The 19,077-nt window shown below is 41.2% G+C and overlaps 1 protein-coding gene across 3 annotated transcripts in view; it reads right to left on the bottom strand.

Moving 5' to 3' along the window:
* The window catches only part of LOC101173128 (metallophosphoesterase MPPED2), a 61,947-nt gene extending 43,121 nt beyond the window's left edge, over positions 1 to 18,826 (bottom strand). Inside the window, exons 1-2 of one of the 3 annotated variants that reach the window (XM_004066819.4) lie at positions 18,435 to 18,826; positions 16,553 to 16,838 (exon numbers count right to left, since the gene is read on the bottom strand). In XM_004066819.4, the coding sequence (XP_004066867.1) occupies positions 16,553 to 16,665 (113 nt within the window). In that variant the 5' untranslated portion in view covers positions 16,666 to 16,838; positions 18,435 to 18,826. Of the gene's footprint in view, positions 1 to 16,552; positions 16,839 to 17,212; positions 17,517 to 17,711; positions 17,818 to 18,434 lie in introns of those variants that run through there. The other 2 variants (XM_020711795.2, XM_023952237.1) reach the window with 2 other exon arrangements.
* Between the last annotated feature and the right edge of the window lie 251 nt (positions 18,827 to 19,077).

Below are 19,077 nucleotides of genomic sequence, written 5' to 3'. Positions count from 1 at the left end.
CGCAAGTTTGGGCGTCTTGTATTAGGGACGTCAGTCTGTCAGTCATGACCCAGAGCTCATGACCACAGATAAGTATTGGAAGAAAACAGCTCAGCTTTCTGACTCCACTCCGTCTTACCACATCGGAATGACAATAATCGTATAACAGAGCACGCCGCTCCAATCCAGATGTCCATCTCACGATCTCTAGGCTCACTGAACAAGACCCCAAATTACTTAAACTCCGCCCCATGGGGCAGAAGCAATCCCCTCACCAGGAGAGGAAAACGCACCTTTATCTGGTCATGTATGTATGTATGTACAAAACAAAATAACTCACAAAATACTCAGACGGATAATATTATTTACTTTTGGCTACGTTAAATAAGTCTTTCTGCTTCTCCAATTACACGCACACGGACACACACTTGTTTCCATGAACCAGTCGTTGCACATATGTTGCGGGCAGCTGCTGATTAGATTTGGTGCTCTCTGGTGCCTGAACATTGGAGCTTTCCCACATTGATGGATTCTTATATTGAAGAAAGGATGAATGCTGAACTGCATGAGACAGAAAAAAAGGCACATGAACACAATTAAAACATATCGATATCAGGGGGGAGAGAAACCACCTTCATATCTTTTTCTTCTTTCTTTAAGATTTAATCAACACAGAAAACGTAAATAAAACTCAGCAGCCCCATCAGTTAAAGCTGGCTCAGGCCCAAAACCTTCATGAGAGTGATACAATGCTCTCACAGACTCATACACACTATAAAAGTCAGAGCCCTGGCTTTTTCTGTGAACATGCAACTGCATAATCATCCAAGTTTGCATTTCTCATGCACACAGACGTTCAGCAGTGCAACAGAGGTCTCTGATGCACCAGAAACAGACACAGGGAGTATGAAAGAGCCAAGGACTCTTCTCCAGTGACAAACTGAACGGTGTCCGTATTAAAGTTTATGTTAACATGCCTGAGCTTCACAGTGACATCAAGAAACTCAACCCAAGAGGAGTTTGGAGGTGGGGACAAAGTATAAATGCTAATGCAAGCAGGAAGAGGAGTGTGCTCTGGATACGACAATAACATTAAAGCTGACACAAAAACACAGTGTGGTTACACAAATTTGTGTTTGATGAAGAAATATAGGATCCTTGACTCAAGTAACTTTAACTTCAACTCACTTTTTATTAATAAAATATGAATAAAAATAATAATATCATCCATGTTAAACAGCATCTATGAGTCTTTCCGGAAAAGGGTAAATTTAATTAACTTAATTAAACTTTGACCATTATCTGCTTCTGCCAATTCCAAAACAGGACAAAAAGAAAATACTTTATGACTGAGGTTATCCCTAAGAAATTCATGAAATGCTTTACCGGTAACCATTCTGCAAATTGTGAATAGGCTAAAGTCATTAATGTCAATATCAACACATTGCTGTGAGATGATGCTCATTTAAGAACACAGGTCAGCCTAAGCGATGATAAATCACAGTTATAGTTCAGAGTGTAGCTGTCGCTTTCTGCCTCATCTGAGGTTTTATAAGATCTGATTGATCGTAATAGCGTAGACGATATCTTTTTCTACTTTTCTATTGTCTTTAACCTTAAAACCTCAAGCTCTACATGACTTTAGTTATTGATCAGTATATTTAATTAAGCAAATATGATTTAAGTGTATTTGTTTTTTTCTGTGTATCAATGAATTTCATCATTTCTGTAATGAATCTGTGTTTTTTTTTTACTGATTTGACCACAATGCTTAAAATCAATCAAAAAGTTTCCAAATGCAGCAGTTAGCTTTTTAAATGTGTTTAATTTTAAATTTGCTCATAAGCCACACGCAATTGAATTGTTAAATAAACATTAAGAGTTTGCTTCACCTAGATCTCCAATTTAATTGAATATATCTAAAGTTACAGCTTTTAATATTCAAATATATATATTTATATATCCGTGCAAGAACAGCGAAAATTCCCAACCCCACGTTCCCCCCACTTGCAGACAGCGGTGTCGTTAGGCACTGATGCTGTGATGCAAAATACTATGCTAACAAGTTGCTCTGTGTGTCACCTACATGTAATCACACACCAGTTTAATATGAATATGGAATATGTTCATCACTGCAATTTATCTCTTTTTAGCAAAGCCTACCATAATCCTTCCTTCTGCATTCTTCTTTCTCATCACCCCTGTTTCCCTCAAACCCATGTCTGTTAAAAGTCTGCTCCAATCACTGCTCACTACACTAGATTTGCACTGGATCTCCTCATTCATCTCCCACCAGAACTTATCCTTGTCCTCTTTCTGACATCCTAGCTGAGGAGCACTGACAACATTCAGCATTCACTTCCCCTTCCAGCTTCAGACTCATCCCCCAACCTGACAATCTCTTAACTTAAGACTCTGGATTGTTACTTAGATGGTGATCTGATTCAATTCACAAATCAAGATTAATGATTTGCAGCTCAAACTACAATTCTTACGATATTCTTACGATATATGATGTTTGAATAGCTGTTATATGTTCAGGGTTCTTACACTTTAGCGATGGTTTCCCAAAACCGCCCCAGCTGTCCTCCAGTTCCATCTGTATGAAGCCCATTTGCTAGACTATTCAAACATGTAGTTGTACAGTTAGATAAGCTAATTCTTCTCCAAGAGTTCCAGTACATCGTCTGTCCATCCTGGGAGAAGATCCCTCCTTCATGTGGACATCCCTGAGGTTTATAAATAAAATTGAATTTTGCCCAATATTGTAGTCAGGATTGATTCACAAATGAAATAAATAAATAAACAGTTCATCCTGGTCAATATTTAATACTTCCCGATGTTTTTCTCTGTGATGTTTGTGGATAAAGTCAGTAAGAGGAACAGAACAGACTGGAGATGCTGTGACGAGAACATGAACTTAACGGCTCATGTCTATGACACGGACACATTGTGGCTTTTCTACTTTTAATTGCAGCTCATCTTACAGTTTCCATCAGCAGATGAGGTTAGTGTCCAGCATGTTTGAGGTTCTTTGCTTTTGTAGTTCTTAAGAAGTATTAGAACAGAGATCACCCGTGTTTTTTTTTAATTGAATGCAACACGCTTCCATAGTAAAGCCATCATTACCCGTTAAAAAAAAATGATCTGACCCTTTCATGTGACTCACCAGCCCCGCTTCTCTCATGCTGCTGATGTCAAAGGACTTGGAGCAAAGTCTGCATTTTCCACGTTTCTGGTGCAAAACGCGTTTCAGGGTCTTTCATTAGCCACAGTTAATTCCTCTCCTTGAAAAGCCATTTGCTGTTAAAGTTACATTTCGTAGCATTTCACGATAGCAAGGTGAAAGCATCATGCACTGCTTTACATTGCAGTAGAGCAGTTTGAACAACTCAAACTCCTTTATAGCAACGTAAACTCCCATCATCAACAGCATGAGGCTGATTTTCTGCCATAAATTAAATGAAAATATATATTTTTTAGTGTTTTTAGCATCCAATATATTAAAATTTCACGACTTTTCCAAAACTTTACAAAGGATTTTGTTTTTCACAAACTTTTCAAGGAAATTGCATTTTTCATTTCCAAAACTTTAATTTCCAGGTTTTTCATGACCGTACGAACCATGTATGTTGGATGTCTCTTTTTACTGCATGCATGTAGACTAAAATAATATTTATTAAATCACCATCATTCATTCCTTTATTTAGAACAGTAAATCAGAACACACAAAATGCAACAGAAGAAAAAAACAAAGATTTGCCCTGCAGAATGCCTCCACCGGACCAAAAAAGCACGTAAAAAGTGAGAAGCCTGACGTTGATACAGACGTTTAAAATTGGTCAGCAAAATATAGAGTTTATAGAAGGACTGCAGAGTGCAGGACTTCCACAATTTCTGTCTCTAGTTGCTTTAATACCTGACCAATGAGTGAGGAGAAATTTGTTCGCATGGTTTTTCTTTACTAGCTTTGTTACGAATTAGGAAAGGCCGCCTCTCATTACAGACCAAATGCAAGGTTCAGGGGCCTCATTTATAAAACTTTGCGTAGGATTTGCGTCTGAAGTGGCGTACGGATGAAACATAGGATGTGCGTACCCAAAGAAATATTCAGATTTATAAAACCGTGCGCACGCACATCCTACGGATGTTTCCCTTAATAAATCACAACTGATTCTAAATGCAGCGCAGCTTTTGCGGCTTTATGACACGCCCATAGTTGCCCATAAATAGTGAAACACTCACAAATGAATATTCATTGATTGCGAAACCATGGCACACACAGAGAGGAAATGAAAAAAACTTAACTTCACTCAATGTGAAGTAGAATTTATCGTTGGCGAGGTGGAAAAGAGGAGAAAAATGTTGTTTGGAGGGCACAGTGTGGGCATTACTAATACCAAAAAGCCACGTGAGTGGCAGACGCCGTTAATGCTGTAGCCTCACAACCTCAGACCATGGTTAACTAAAAAAGAAATGGTCGGACATCAAAGTCGAGGCAAAAAAACGTTTGGCGCTGCATCGCCAGAGTGTGTCTGCCACGGGGGGGGGGGGGGGGGGGGGGGGGCATCGGAGCTGACCCCTCTTGATGAGAGACAAGCGGCAAGAATTGGAGTGTGGAGTGGAGTGGTGACTGAGGCGCAGGGGGACGCCGACGCGCCAGATGCACCGGGTGACACCCCCCCAAAAGCCCGCAGAGGTCCAACAGGACGGCTCGAGGAAGTCTGAACCGGCTCATAAGCCACTCGTCCTCGTTTGCCAGCAAGTCTTCTTGCTGTCTAAAGATGCGTTCACTCCGAATTCTTCCATTTGCCACATCTTCTAAGAGCGCAAGATCAGCCATTGTGCGTCATTACGCATTGTGATGGGGCATTTTATTTCCCTCCATTTAATTACATCTGACAAGCTACAGATGTCGGTAATAATCGACGTGGAAATGGGAAATTGTTCAGCAAATGTAATTTCTTGTTGCTTTCTGAATGGTTGAGACATACGCCATCCATTGTTTTATCAAAAATAAAACAAACTAAAGGCATATGCATGAATACCATAATTCTGTAGCTTATGAAGAAATGTTTTAATATGTAAACAACTTTCCCTAGTGGACAATGAATGCATCTCTCTCTATCTATCCATCTGTCTGATTGCACCTATATCTGCTCCGCCAGACGGACACATTGACGGGAATATCAGTTTTGTACATTATTTCGTTCTGTTAACTATATTATTTATGAGGAAGAATTGCACAACATGCCAATATTGCAGAACATATTTCACTTTTCTTTCTGCAAATAAGTGTTCATTTGAATTTCTGCTGATCGATCAAACGGGTGTTCGTGTAGGCTGTTAATTGTAAGACTTACTTTGTGAAGTCTTCATGTTATTTCTGAGAGGCAGTATTGTCATTTTCACTTTTACGTGTTTCTTCCATCTGCCGACGGTGTCGGCGTTTCTCATTTCACCCGTTTTTGTGCGTACGCCTGGGTCAGAGCTTGCGTGAAGGACCGCACATTTTCCGGTCAAGTTTGCTTTTTATAAATCTCAACTATTGCGTAGAGAGTGGCGTACGCCTTCTTTTGTGCGTACACAACGTTTATAAATGAAGCCCCAGAACTTGATCCGGACCAATTTAAGCGTACTGGGTCTGGAACAAACTGTTTTCCTTGTCTGAATACACCCAAAGGCTTTAGAATCTGGACAAAAAAGGACACCTGATCCCCACAGTGCATTCCTATTTTTACCATCAATGAGAGACAACAATTAATTGAGCAAATAAAGGCTCTCTTTAGAAAAATTACCCAACAGACCTGCAGTTTTGTCAACCTCTTTTCCTTCGTCCAATCTTCCAAACCCAATGTTCGATCTGTCAAAAAGGCTGAGTGATAACTGCAGTGTGGCCCTGTGCTCTCCTTCAAAGGGCTGTGCAAAGTGGAGCAGAATGGGCTCACAGAGGACCAAAACCCAGATTCAATGACTGATAAATGACTGCAAAACATCTGTACTTCATTATCCCTTTGTCATCTTGACAACATTTGACAGTTATGTGCCATTTTTGCTGGGGGGATAGAAATGATAAAACAATCAAAGGTTGTGACAGTTCAGCACTTTCACAACCTCTGATGTAGTTCTCACTCTTTCAGAAGAAAAGAAAATTAAAACTGTGCCCCTGATTTCCTCTGTCTGAAACCCTCTCATTCCCCTCCCCCTGTTATAAACACACATATTAACACGCGCAGAATCACAACCTTCACTCCTTCGCAAGAGCATTTCTCTGGAAGACGCGCAGAGCGCCGCTCTTATCTTGTGCATTGCAGCTGTCTGAGCTAATTCAATAAACCTCAGAGGAACAAAATGAACAGAGAAATAACACAGAAGAGGTGCTGCTGGTGTGTGGATCCACGACTGAGCCAGCGCACGAACAAACAAAAGAAAAGCCCAATGATGATTTGGAGAAATGAAATCCTTGAGGAAAAAAGACAACAAGAGCAAAACATGAAGATACTTTTAACATGAATCCTTATCAGAACTGGTCTTCAGCAGCAGTGAAAGATGGCCTTGTGCTTGGCTGCCCCTCCCCCTTTACTTCATTTGTTCAGCGAGCAGCAGCCCTTCCATAAAAGCCCAGTGCAGAAAACACAAAGGCTGCGCAGGAATATCCGCACTGGAGGAACCTTCCGGCACTGCGCTGGGAAATAAATTGCTTCTGCTAATGCCCCTTTCATTATGGCACAGCCCTTAATTGTACAGCTGACAATCCAACTGGCTAGAGGGCAGATGGGAAAAGGTTGCAGAGGCAGTCAAGAAGTGCCCCCTTAAGGCTAACCACCAACAGCAGACAGGAGGCTGTATGTGAGCCGGTTACCTGTAGAGGCAATGGGGTCTCAGGCAAACATTTATAATTATGGGATTGTAACAAGATTAATTCTAATAAAATTCTTTGAAATGTTTGTTTCTCAGCTCATCTTTAAGTCATTTTAAAAAGTATATGCAAACATAATTGAAATATTAGGCAATTACAGTTCAATTATATTTTAACAGCTACAAAATATAATTTTTGGCAAAAAAGTATTAATAAGAAAAGCTCAAGTTACTTTAAAAACCAGAAGAAAGCATCCAGCTTTACTTTATTTTTTTCATTATTACCAAATAGTTTACAGCTAATCCAGTGAAAACCACTGTCTGTATCTGAGAACTGGACTGAGTGACCGCTGCCCCTTGCATTTCAAACAGGAATTGCTTGCTGGCTCCAAAATCCCATAGACTTCTATAGAGAAATAGACAGCTTTTACTCAGTCTTTTTATTTGTCAGAATAACCATTCTTGCTCTAATCCCTTTTTTAACTTGTTATTGATAATCCTGATTTATTTTCATAATCATTTTTCTGTAGTGCAAGTTATTCAAGTTATAAACTGGCCAAATAGATGACTCAATAAAAGTGGGTGGTGCTGGCCCAACATCGAATGCTAAAACCTTTGACAAATTTTGGACCAATCACTGCTTACTGATGAATACTGGTTCAAGGCAGCGTCTGTATCAAGAAAAAATGGCGACTGAATTGACTTTATTTAGTTGGAGCCAGAAATACAACATTTTCTTTGGGTGATGTCACTCACTTTGTCCAGTTCGCTTATACAGTCTATAGTTATAATGGATAAATATGAATTAGCCTTAATGCATACCTATATTTTTAAACTGAATGAATGATACATCAGTGTTACTTCAAATAGACTGTGCAGTGAAGGCAGAAGACTAGCTTTTGAAAAATAGTGGATTTTTTTCTTGTTGTCAACTAGAACAAATCCACAAGTTTTTTTTTAAAGAATTAAAAAAAATTTTTTTCAAAAACTATATTACTATATGGTGTCAAATTATTATTCTTTTAAATATACATTAGTGTACTGTTAAAGTTTATTAACCCTTTAACACCAAAGATGTCGCTAAAACTAGGGGTGTAAGAAAAAAATCGCGATAGTTCATTTGGCAATAATTGTTTTGATTCAAAATGCTGCCAGGGCAATATTTATTTAATTATTTCTGAGCGTCCTTTAGTGTCCGACTCTTGTTGTCCACTTCACCCTCCGACCTCTAGTTGGCAGCAGAGAACACGGAGCCTCTTTCAGCAGCACAACACCACACAAGACAACAGGAAGACTGCAGCCAGAGGCAGCATGTTTCGTTGTTATGAGAAATGAACTACTTAGTTTTTACTTGGGATGAATACCAAACAGAAACTCTGAGCCATGTTGCTGCCAGCAACATATAAAAACGTGGATTGCTGTGCTTTTTAGGGGCTCAGATAAATATGAGTGAAGCATGGTAGCGGCTAAGGCTAATGCGCTTAGCATCGGCTAAAATGCCATCGGCAAAGCGGGCTAAAGTTCTGCAGAACCTCCCAGCAAGAGATTCTAGTTTCTGATGGATCAGAGGAATGTGTACAACGCTCTGAATAAAAGGCCGCCATTGTAGTGATGAGTGTTACCAGTTTGCTTCCACGTGTGAGAAGCGTGCCTGCAAGGTGCAGCAGAGAAGACTGATATGTAAACAAAGCACCTTTGTCACATTAAAGTAACTTTCCTTCATTCTGTCACGCTGTCTCATCATCACACTTAATTGTTTCTGGAAAGAATCAGTGTGAGCCTGCCAGCCCCAAGCCTCCTGCCTTGCCGCACAACGCCACACCAGATGGTTTGGCCACGTTCTATGTCTTCCCTCTTACAATCCGACGCGATCCATTTTGCAGTCTAACCCAAGAGCAGCGGGCTGAAAATGATGTCAAGGCAAACCCTGTTCTCGGTGGACAGACGTCATTGCGGGAGATGTTAAACGTTATGGGGTTGCTATGATGGATGCTGAGCTTCTGGCAAAAAACGGCAGAAAATGGAGGCCCTTGTTTTTCTTGGTCGGCTCTACGTTTCGGGAAGGGGCATCCCCCCCCCTGCAAGAGTCTTGATGATGATGATATAAAAGGAAAGCATTTTGCCGATTACCACTTGCTCCACAGAGAAAGTGGGTGTGTGTGCTAAACTGGGGGGGGTGCTGGCAGCGCAGACTCCACCTGGAAGGGGCTGTTCCTCACTTATTTACGTCACAATGTGATTTCTACTTGTTTTCGTCTATTGGGATGGGCTGGTGCTTAACGCAGGTTTTAGAGGAATGTTTAGAAATGCATGAATGGATCAAACTGTGTTTTTTTGTGAATAATTAACAATATAATACACTAAAAAGCTCAAAAAGTTGACTTTGCATGATATAGGCCATTTAAGAAAGGACAGGGATCTCAAAGACCAATGAAACTCAGACTAAACAGAAGTCTGCACAGCCTGCAGTTCAGGTCAAAAGGGATTGATTCATTGTAGGACTGTGCCCTCCCAGGGCAGAGAGGCTAAAAACAGCAAAATTTCAAAGAGCTCCATCACCAAAATAAAAAGATCTGCACATTGTCAACCATTGCCGTAACCGCTCCGCCATCAACTTCAGCACTACCATCCCAAAAAGAACAAGCTTCAGGTCAGGGGGGTGGGAAGGGAGGGCTTAATCAAAGGTTCTCCTGTTACAAAATTTCTTCCAGCTCACCCAACAAGCAGAGACGAGTGAAACGGCCAATAGAAACAAAAAGAACACAGAATAGGACCCATTTTTGTTTTGAGAGGAGCCTAAACACAAAGGCAGCGAAGAAAAGGACAAACAATAATAATAAATCAGTTATACATAAAACTAAGAGTGCCCATAAATGGAGTATTCATACAGGTGTGAATGCTAGCAGTACACATGTAGACACATCAAAGATAAGTGCAGGAAATTTTCATAAAAAGGAGGGGAGGAATAAATACAGCTACCAGCACTGTAAAAACAATGATCATGTAACATTAACAGGCTGAAAGTTCATTTTGTGCCTCAATGATAGCAAATTAGTCAACATACAATGTAAAATGAACTAAAATAAATCATTCTACAGTTTTATTCCACTGTTGTTGTTTGAAGTAAGGAGGCTATTTGTAGTAGAGTTCTTCTTAAAGTTCTATTCTGGTTCATCTGACTAGATTACATTCATTCAATCCTCTTCTGGATCGTCCAGATGCTCTCTAGCAAACTTTAGACGGGCCTGTACATGTACTGGCTTTAGCAGGGGGGCACGTCTGGCACTGCAAGGTTTGAGTCCCTGGCGGCGTAGTGTGTTACTGATGGTAGCCTTTGTTACTTTGGTCCTAGCTCTCAGCAAGTCATTCACTGGGGTCCACATGTGGTTCTGGGATTTTGGCTCACCATTCTACAGATCATTTTGACCCCACAAGGTGAGATCTTGTGGGGAGCCCCAGATGAAGGGAGATTATCATTGGTCTTATATAGGGCTGAAACGATTCCTCGAGTTACTCGATTAGAAAAATTACTCGAGGCAAAAACTCTGCCTCGAAGCCTCGTTAAATTCCTATGACGCGCACTATACGCGCGGCGCAGGGATTTGATTGTGTCACACGGACCGTTTATTCACACGGACCTTTTGAATTTAGTTGGCGCGATGGCGGAGTATAGATCTATAAATAAAAGGCAGAAATTGTCTAAAGTGTGGGATCATTACACACTTAATAAAGAAGAGAACAAGGTGCAGTGTCTCTACTGCAAAATAGAGCTGGCATACCACAACAGCACATCTTCCATGATTCAGCATCTGAACAGAAGACATCTGCGTGACCGCTGGAACCCCGACGCCTTAGGCATCTTGCTTGATTGTAGGTGACCAAATACTTGTCCGTTAAAAATCAGACAATGTGATTTTCTGGATGTTTTTTCTCATTTTGTCTCTCATAGTTGATGTATACCTATGATGAAAATTACACGCCTCTCTCACCTTTTTAAGTGAGAGTACTTGTACAATTGGTGGCTGACTAAATACTTTTTTGCCACACTGTAGTTTACTTGTCTTATCCCTCCTCGTTTTCACACAGAAAAGTATCGATAAGAGAAGTAGTATTGATAACCCATCCCTACCAATGAGTAGGTTTAATGAACAAACAAGGTTTAACATGTTTGCAAAACCTGATAACAAATATGGCAGGGTCTTTTCCTAGAAGGTGGAATTCCTTTTTTTTGTGGACTCACATGAGTGAAAACAATTGACTGTATGTGAGAACTGCTTCGATCAAACACGCCAGGTTCCCTTTGGTCATTGTCACATCCATGTTGTTGCCATGTGGCTCCTTATGAATGATGCCGGCTTTTGCGAAAGCTCAAAGAACAGTGCAAGCAGACACGTTAGCCCAAGCTGTGGCGTAAATTGCCCGGCGCAGCCTCCCAGTCTTAGTAAAACTGTATCCGCTGTTCGACTGTGACTCACCGGGATGTCAAAAGTGAGCGGCACCTCATCCATACTGATGATGTGGTTGGGCTGGATAGGAGGGGAAGATGGACAGCTTTTCAATGTAATGGAAGTTGCTGAACTACCGTAGTCCTTGACAGGATGGAAAGATGGCACAGTTTCATAAAATGAAAGCACCAAGATGGACCTCATTAAAATTGCCCAATTTTCGATTCCTCTGCAAGCGTCACTGCCTTCAGTTGAATAGTGACCATAGAGACACTTCTCCCAGCTGTTCTCTGATCATGAATTCATCGCTTGAGTCGGTCTTCCAACTCGGCCCACCTCGCCTTGTTTCCGCGGAAACTCAGCTGCGTCTTTTTGACGTGTCAGAGTTCGTTTTCCAGCTTCCTCCACTTGCGAACCATGAATTCATTCATCTTGAATTCTCTCGCTGTTGCTCGATTCCCATGTTCCTCCGTGTAGCTGATAGCTTGCAGTTTAAACTGTGCTTAATAAGCGTGTCTCTTTGCAGGTTGCATTTTCAGGGTTTCCAAAACAATGTTGTTCTGCAAAATGCACATACCTACATTATTGTACTATTCGGGGGAGTGTCTTCTTTCACGTCCTCACTTCCCTCCTTATCGTTTTCATGCTGTCCTCTCCTGCGTCCTCTTTACCAAAGTCACACAACAACACATTAGGCTCACCAAGGTACATTTTGGAGAAAATTTAAAAACTTTTAGGTCCGCCTTATTCAGTATTTATAAGTTTGCACTACATGGCTGCAAAAGAGGTGGACAGAATAGGAGATGTCCTCCTTGCAGTCCTGACATAAAAGAGAACGTGTAATGATTTTGAGCAAAAAAATAATAAATCCAGTATTTCTGCAATTGAATCTTTGTAGCTGGTATCACGTGTAATACAGTTAGAAAAAAACTGTAACACTTCGAAGGCCATTATTCTGCTTATACTATATACAAAATAAATTAATATTCAATCAGTTTTTCGTACTTTATTCGTGCTATTTTTTCGGTTGAGATCACTTTTTGTGTATTTGTTACATGGTGCGACGCTTAGCCGGCTTATCCGGCACCGACCTCGACTGCAGCAGCAAAGTAAAGCGATACATGTGCTGATCGTCATGATGGGTTAAATAAAGTATCAGTTCAGAGAGAAAGTTGGATTTTTAGTCTAGTACTAGGACTTTCAAACATTCAAATATTATTTTACACCAATGGTTATTGTTTTGGTAATATGATTGTATAATTTAAATAAGTAGGAAGCTAAGTAGGAAGCCATTTCTGAACAAACCCCAAGCATACGATCAAGTTGCATTTCATTACACAGACGAGGAGAGGGAGGCTGAACAGGGGAAAAAAATACAGACAGCTTGGAAAAATAAACCAGACACAAACAGGGCAGGACACAGACGGACGTCCCATGCTCCGAAGAAAACTAACTCTGACTTCAGGGTCACGTTCCAATGCATTAGCTGGAAAGTGTGTGTGTGTCTGTGTGATAGAGATTGTATGACGATGTGTGCGCTCCACCAGCATGTTCTGAACTACACAAAAGACCCTCCTGTACTCCATCTGAGAAATCTCAATATTCTGTCGGGGGGGGGGGGGGGGGGTGTTAAAAACATTGGAGCTGGGATTCCAATTCAAAAAAGGGGGCACCCTCCTCTCTCTTTCTGTGTCTAACACAGAAGTTACATTTTTTATGTTTGAATGATGTGAATGGCGAAAGAACCACCCGCACGCTGGATCCCCACCTCCCCAATCTAAACAAGTCTTTACTTTCCTAGAAGAGAACACACTTGAACATGATGGAGGGGGGATGGGCCTATAGCGTGATTGCAAGGTTCCCACTCAGACTTAAAGAATGACTGGCTTAAACACTGCAGGCTCTGTGGAAACCAGGAAATGGACTAATGTATTTATCCAAACACATATCTGCTGAGAGGCCCCACGGCCTCAATACATCCCCTTTGACTTGAACTTCATTTCTAAATCCTACCACCAACAAAGCGGAAAAAGGTCAGGAAATTAGTGACTTTAGGGGAATTTTTTCTTAGCTCTTTTGCCTTCTAATAGAAGAATCTTGGAGTGTTGGTCTCGTTATTTCAGTGAGTGCATCTTAAATTATTGAACATAATTACTACAGAGGAGAGCTTCCTTACATTTGACATGGGCAGTTTGAATTAACCTTCATCCAGACATTTGCTTCAGTGTCTTATAAAGGTACTGGTAAAGGAAATATGGAACAAACTAAAACATTGGTCCTTTGCTACAATGTTGTCTTCCTGTTTTTCAGATTTATTAGAATATTTTTTTTCTTTTTTCTTTTAATGTTACAGTGCATTGTGTTCTGTGTCCTGATTGGCTATAGACCACTGTCAATCAATCTCCTCCTTGCCGTGTCTCCTGTACAGAATGCATTCAGTTTGCCAAATCTACGTAGATCTTCAATTACGAGCAGATCTTTGTCTACATTCCATATCTTTTTCTACCAAGATTAGAATTTTACAGTTTCTGGAGAGCAGGAGGAGATTATCAGAAAATTCACCTCCGAGTTGTGGACGGGACTGTTGGTGCATAGTAAGCCCGCCGCCACTTCCCGTCATCCATCTGGCTTATAGTTCCTCACTCCCCCAACCTTACACTAGCGGTGTAACAACAATGGTGAGCAATAATGGAGCTATTCCGCCATACAGCTTTGAGCGAGAGTCAATTCAATTCAATTTTTTTGTATAGCCCAAAATCACAACAACAGTCGTCTCAATGGGCTTCGTAACGGTAATTGTAAAGTAAACATAAAATCAAAAGGATCATGAATACATAGAATTCAACCGAGATGTCAGCTCGAACAAGAAAAACAAACATGTTCATGGATCCATTTGTCTGCAAGTGGATGCATCAGAATGAAACGGAACAGGGAACTTGTGACCTGCCGATTGTAGCTTCTACCACCCAACTTCAAGCTCTTTTCAAACTCCTTTTTTTATCTGCTCCTGATTCACAGAAAAAAAAAAACAAGAAAAAAAAACTCGGAAACTTCGTTTTAATCCCAATTTTTTATATGTGCTGTCCATCATCAGAAAAATACTACAAGAACATGTTAAAAACACCATTTTCATTGAAGTGGGTCTTTAGGGTTGTTGAGGCTTCAGATGGCCATCAGACAATTCTATCACCTGTTTTCATACAGAAACCTTATAGCTTCAAATCTTTTGAAAAGCATCACAGCTTCATGTGACTTTATCGGCCTTCAATCATTTGATTTTCTTCAAACTGTTTCCTTCCCAGGACTTCCAAACTAATCCACTGTAATTGTTCTAATTTTGTTCATAAAATGCAGTTTCAATTAAAACATTAGGAACAGAATCACCAGACCTTGTGCATTTTGGGTAAACACTATAAAAGAAACACCAACACAAATGCTGGATGGCTGGATTTTCAGCTCAGCAGTCTGCAGGGATCTGTGATGTAGTTTATGTGAAGGCTGACTCTTAAGATGTTTACATTTCTGCAATAAATAAGCCTTTTAAACAGGCTTCAAAACTTCAACCCCCCACCTCCCTTACAGTAAACACATGAATATGCATGCAGCCTCCAGTTTTGGAATGCTCAAACTTCATCTCCAGAAGAAATTTTGCCATGAAAAACTTAACTGCATCTGGGCATTCATTAAAGATGATGACCAGATCTTTTTGCAGCGCTTCAGCACTTTTCATTCCAAGAGACAATTCTCCTATAGTTTTAGTCAAAATCTCTTGACTTAGATGCTGTTTAGGTTTAGTCATATTTTAGTCATTTTGACCGTTGGTTTTAGTCGACAGAACACCATAATGGCGTAGTTGGCTAAACTACAATAGAGTTTTAGCTGAATAGAATTAATGTGAAAAGTAAGGCTATTTCTTATAATGAGGTTAATATGTAAAACATAATTAAAAATGTATTTGTTAGGTGTACACACACTAACTTTAATCATTTGCAATAAGTTTGAATGTTTTTATTAGCTTAGTATTTTTTTCTTTTCTCTAAAAACATTGAAATTTTAATTCAATGAGAAAAGAGTTTTTTTTTAAATCTTCACATAAAATACACAAGTTAATACTAGTAGACATCAGAAGCATTAGTTCAACATCAAAACTGACTTTAAGTGCAATAGTTAGTCATTTTCATAAACCTTTCATGAACTATATATATAAACTCAAACATTGAGAGAAATGTGTTTATACTATCCTGTCATCAGCTCCCACTCTCTGGGCAATTAAGCATATGAAATAAAAATAATTGACAGTGGTACAAATTAATTTAATATATTAAAAAAACATAAAATCCAAAATAATAATTGCATTATGTATTCAAAACAAATATGTGGATTTCAGAAGGCTTTGCCTGCAAATGTAGATTGTGTTTTCAACTCTTCTTTTTCTAGACCTTTTTTTCATTTTCACTGCATAGATGCAACACATGGAAACTGTTTGCAGCGTCTGCTCCGGATGTTCGAATGAATGATCCTCCATAGGTTATTTTTGTCTGGTTTTTATTCATAAAAAATAACTTTAAGTGTTTTTTTTTAAATAAACGGCAGTTTAAATTATTTAATAAACTATTTAATAATAGGATTGTGGATAGGAGACAAACTGATGTTTTGCTGGAATGTGTGAGCCTTCAAAAAGGGAGGCACTTTGTTTCTACACAACACTGAACCTTGAAAGCAATTTGACCAAAAACATCTACATTAAAAACAGTAAAATAGGATGACAATAAATTTGACTGAAATTTAAATAAAGCATGTCAGAATTTCTCACTTTGAGGAAAGCTGTGGAGTAAAGGGCACCAATCATGTGGCGCGTCAGGGAGCGAATGTAGAGATTCCAACAAATTCAACAGGTCACAGCAACCACAGCCACTATTGACTGCACACTTAACTAGTCTCACTACTTATCTGATTGTTTTACTACAATGAGAACCAAAAAGAGCCGCATGAGCATTAAGCAGACGACAGTGGAAACAAGCATTCCAAAACTGTCTCAGTTTGGCGGATCCGGAGTTACATCGTGCAGAATTTTAAAACAAGAACTTTCAGTCTAGTTTACGGCTTTTTAGATCATTTTTACTTAATGGCCTTAAAACCTTAAAATACTCCAGATTGGATTTATGCTTCACTATAGCTGTTTGGATGATTCTGAAATAATACTACTGACCCACAAACATTGTTAGATAAAAGCTAAACAGTTTCGACCGTGTTCGACAGCGTGTACTCACATGTGGACGTGTGGAGGCTGGAAGCGGCTCTGGTTGATGTTGTAATGCGTGAAGGCTTGTGTCGGGTTGGAGCTGTACTCGTCCACTGTGATGGTCACTTTGCCATGAGCCATCCTTCAGCTGTTTGGACATGAGATGCCGTTTGTTCACCGAGCAGCAAACTGTGCGATGGTCATCCTTCAGAGTCCCTCAAGAAGCCCACGAATGTCTGCCAGCAGCACCAGCAGCCACTCAACCAACCGACCGACCGACCGACCGACCGACTGACCGACTGCACTGCTACAGTCTGGACCACAAACACAAACACAAACACAAACACATTACTTTCTGGAGACACAACATGGAACTGCACATCAACCGCTTTTTTTTTTTCATTAAGCCAAACAAAATGCAACTAATAAATTAAACTTGTCTAATAAAACACAAAGTATTGTATCCATGAAATGAAATAAAAACTTTACATTGTGTGAAATTTTAAATGCAGGCAAATTTTTTTGCAAGAATTTACTGTACGTTGATCAGAAATTTCCCAGCATAAAACCGGTGTTGCAAAAGGGGAAAGTTTAAGATGCTGATCCCAAGAAGACATCCATCCCATTCAAAATGTGCAAAGAAAAGCATTCCAGCCTTTGAGGACAAGCATTGCTTTGCATCACTCACCCAGCTTTGCTGCGGCGTCTCCTTTTACCCTGAGCCTCCTTCCTGTCTGACCTGATAGTTGCTGTGTTTACCAGACGCTTTATACCCAACCTGCGGATGCATCCAGGCACCAGGGGGAAAGAAAGTCATGGGGCGTAAAGCTCTCACTTGAAAAAGTCTGGAGAATAATTGGCAGCAGCAGCGCCCACTGGACAGTCCTGGGATGCAACAACGGGTGAGGCAAAGGCTGCTGCTAACTTTGACCAAACTGCCCCATTTCCACCAGAGAGAGCATTGATTTCTGGTTTCTGGGTCACCTGGATGCATGCCCCCCCTCCCCCCCTCATCAATTCATTTGATCCAGAAAGGTTGGAAGAAAAGAAAAAAAAGAAAAAAACCTTTGAATGATGCAACAAAAGGGGAACACCTTCATACAAACATTAGGCTTAAAATTACTCTTTTTACAGCAGAAAATTCAAGATTGCAAATGAATTTTTTTTTATTTAAGCGCATCACTTACTTAGGTTTAGAGGAAAATCATTCCGCCAACAGAAAGAAAGCCATAAAAAGCTGGATTTCTGCAGCGACTCAACAAATGAGCTTAATGTCGCAAATGTAGGCCGAAACACTAAGGACTGATTTAGTGCGCGTGCAGCTTCAAAGTCTCCTCAGAGTACGCGCGCGCGTGAGTTTAAATGGGGTGGGGGTGGAGGGCTCCCTGCCTTGTCTACCTTATGGCTACAGTAGCAGCAGCAGCAGCAGCTAGCTCTCTAGCTTAGCTAGCTAAATGTGCGCCGGCTCTACATTTTCGCATCGCTCGCGCCTTTCGCCAGCCGCGGCGGCCGGCGTCGCACACAGACATCGTCCCGTCCGCTCGGTGGACACACGAGAGCCGGCGGTGTCCACCACAAAGCGAACTTCACGGGGAGAAATCCCTCCGGTAAGCGGAGAAGGCGAATAAATTGACCCTTTCTGATATGCCGTGCATACACGTAATGACTTTTGCGCCGCTCGCGGTGCAGCACACATAAAGGAAGGTCGGTTCTGCCGTGAACTCTGCTCCTTTAACAACACCAGACAGCCAAAGGTGGTCGGTGTCAAAGCACCGCCGCTAACCTCCTGCTCCTCCTCGTAAATGACAAGCCGCCAGTGAAGTGGCGGCTTTGTGTCAGGTCCTGTCTTTTATTCTCCTCTGCCCCCCCTCCCGGTGATATTTTAGAGCAAAGCGGAAAGGCTGCAGTACCTTCTTCTGTTGTTTGTTTGGGCTTTTCTGCTTGTTATGTGGCCGAAGAAACAGTGTCGGGTCGGGGTCGCACTCTACGCAGAGGCAGCGGCGGCGGAGGAGGAACGTTGGTCCATGCGGTGCCAGAAGGACAGCGGGCGGGCTCGTTAGCAGCAGTCCGAATGTTGCGGCAGTCTGGGCGGGTAGGGCGAAACCTTCGACCCGGCGGGACCTCTGCTGGCTTCTGTGGCAAGAAACCAGACAAGGAGGAGAAGGAGCCCGAGAGAAGGACGAGAGACTACGCTGACAGACGGGAGGGGGGGAGAGAGAGCAGCCGCGGTCTGTCGGAGGGGGAGCCGGGGTGCAGTGAGTCGGAGCTGCCGCTGGGGTCAGAGAGCAGGAGAGAGCACAACCCCCTGCCACCTCACGTGCGCGCGCGACCCTACCGTTGTGCTCGCGCGCAACGTGCCGCTTTCTCGTTGCATTCACTTACTTTCGGAAATAAAGCTTCCCGTTGAAATGTACACCCAGAAAAACAAATATGTTGAATCAAAAATAAGTGTTTAAAGGAAGATTGTGGAGGACACAGTCAGACAAGGACTTTAACGGGAACTTGATATACCTTACTTTGAGAAAACTGAAAACAAAAAAGATGGAAGGACAA

This window comes from Oryzias latipes, chromosome 3, assembly GCF_002234675.1.
Source record: "Oryzias latipes chromosome 3, ASM223467v1".
In the NCBI taxonomy this organism is placed as follows: Eukaryota; Metazoa; Chordata; class Actinopteri; order Beloniformes; family Adrianichthyidae; genus Oryzias; species Oryzias latipes.
Note: the sequence above shows the minus strand (reverse complement) of the source record. Positions and strands in the feature narration are given on the sequence as shown.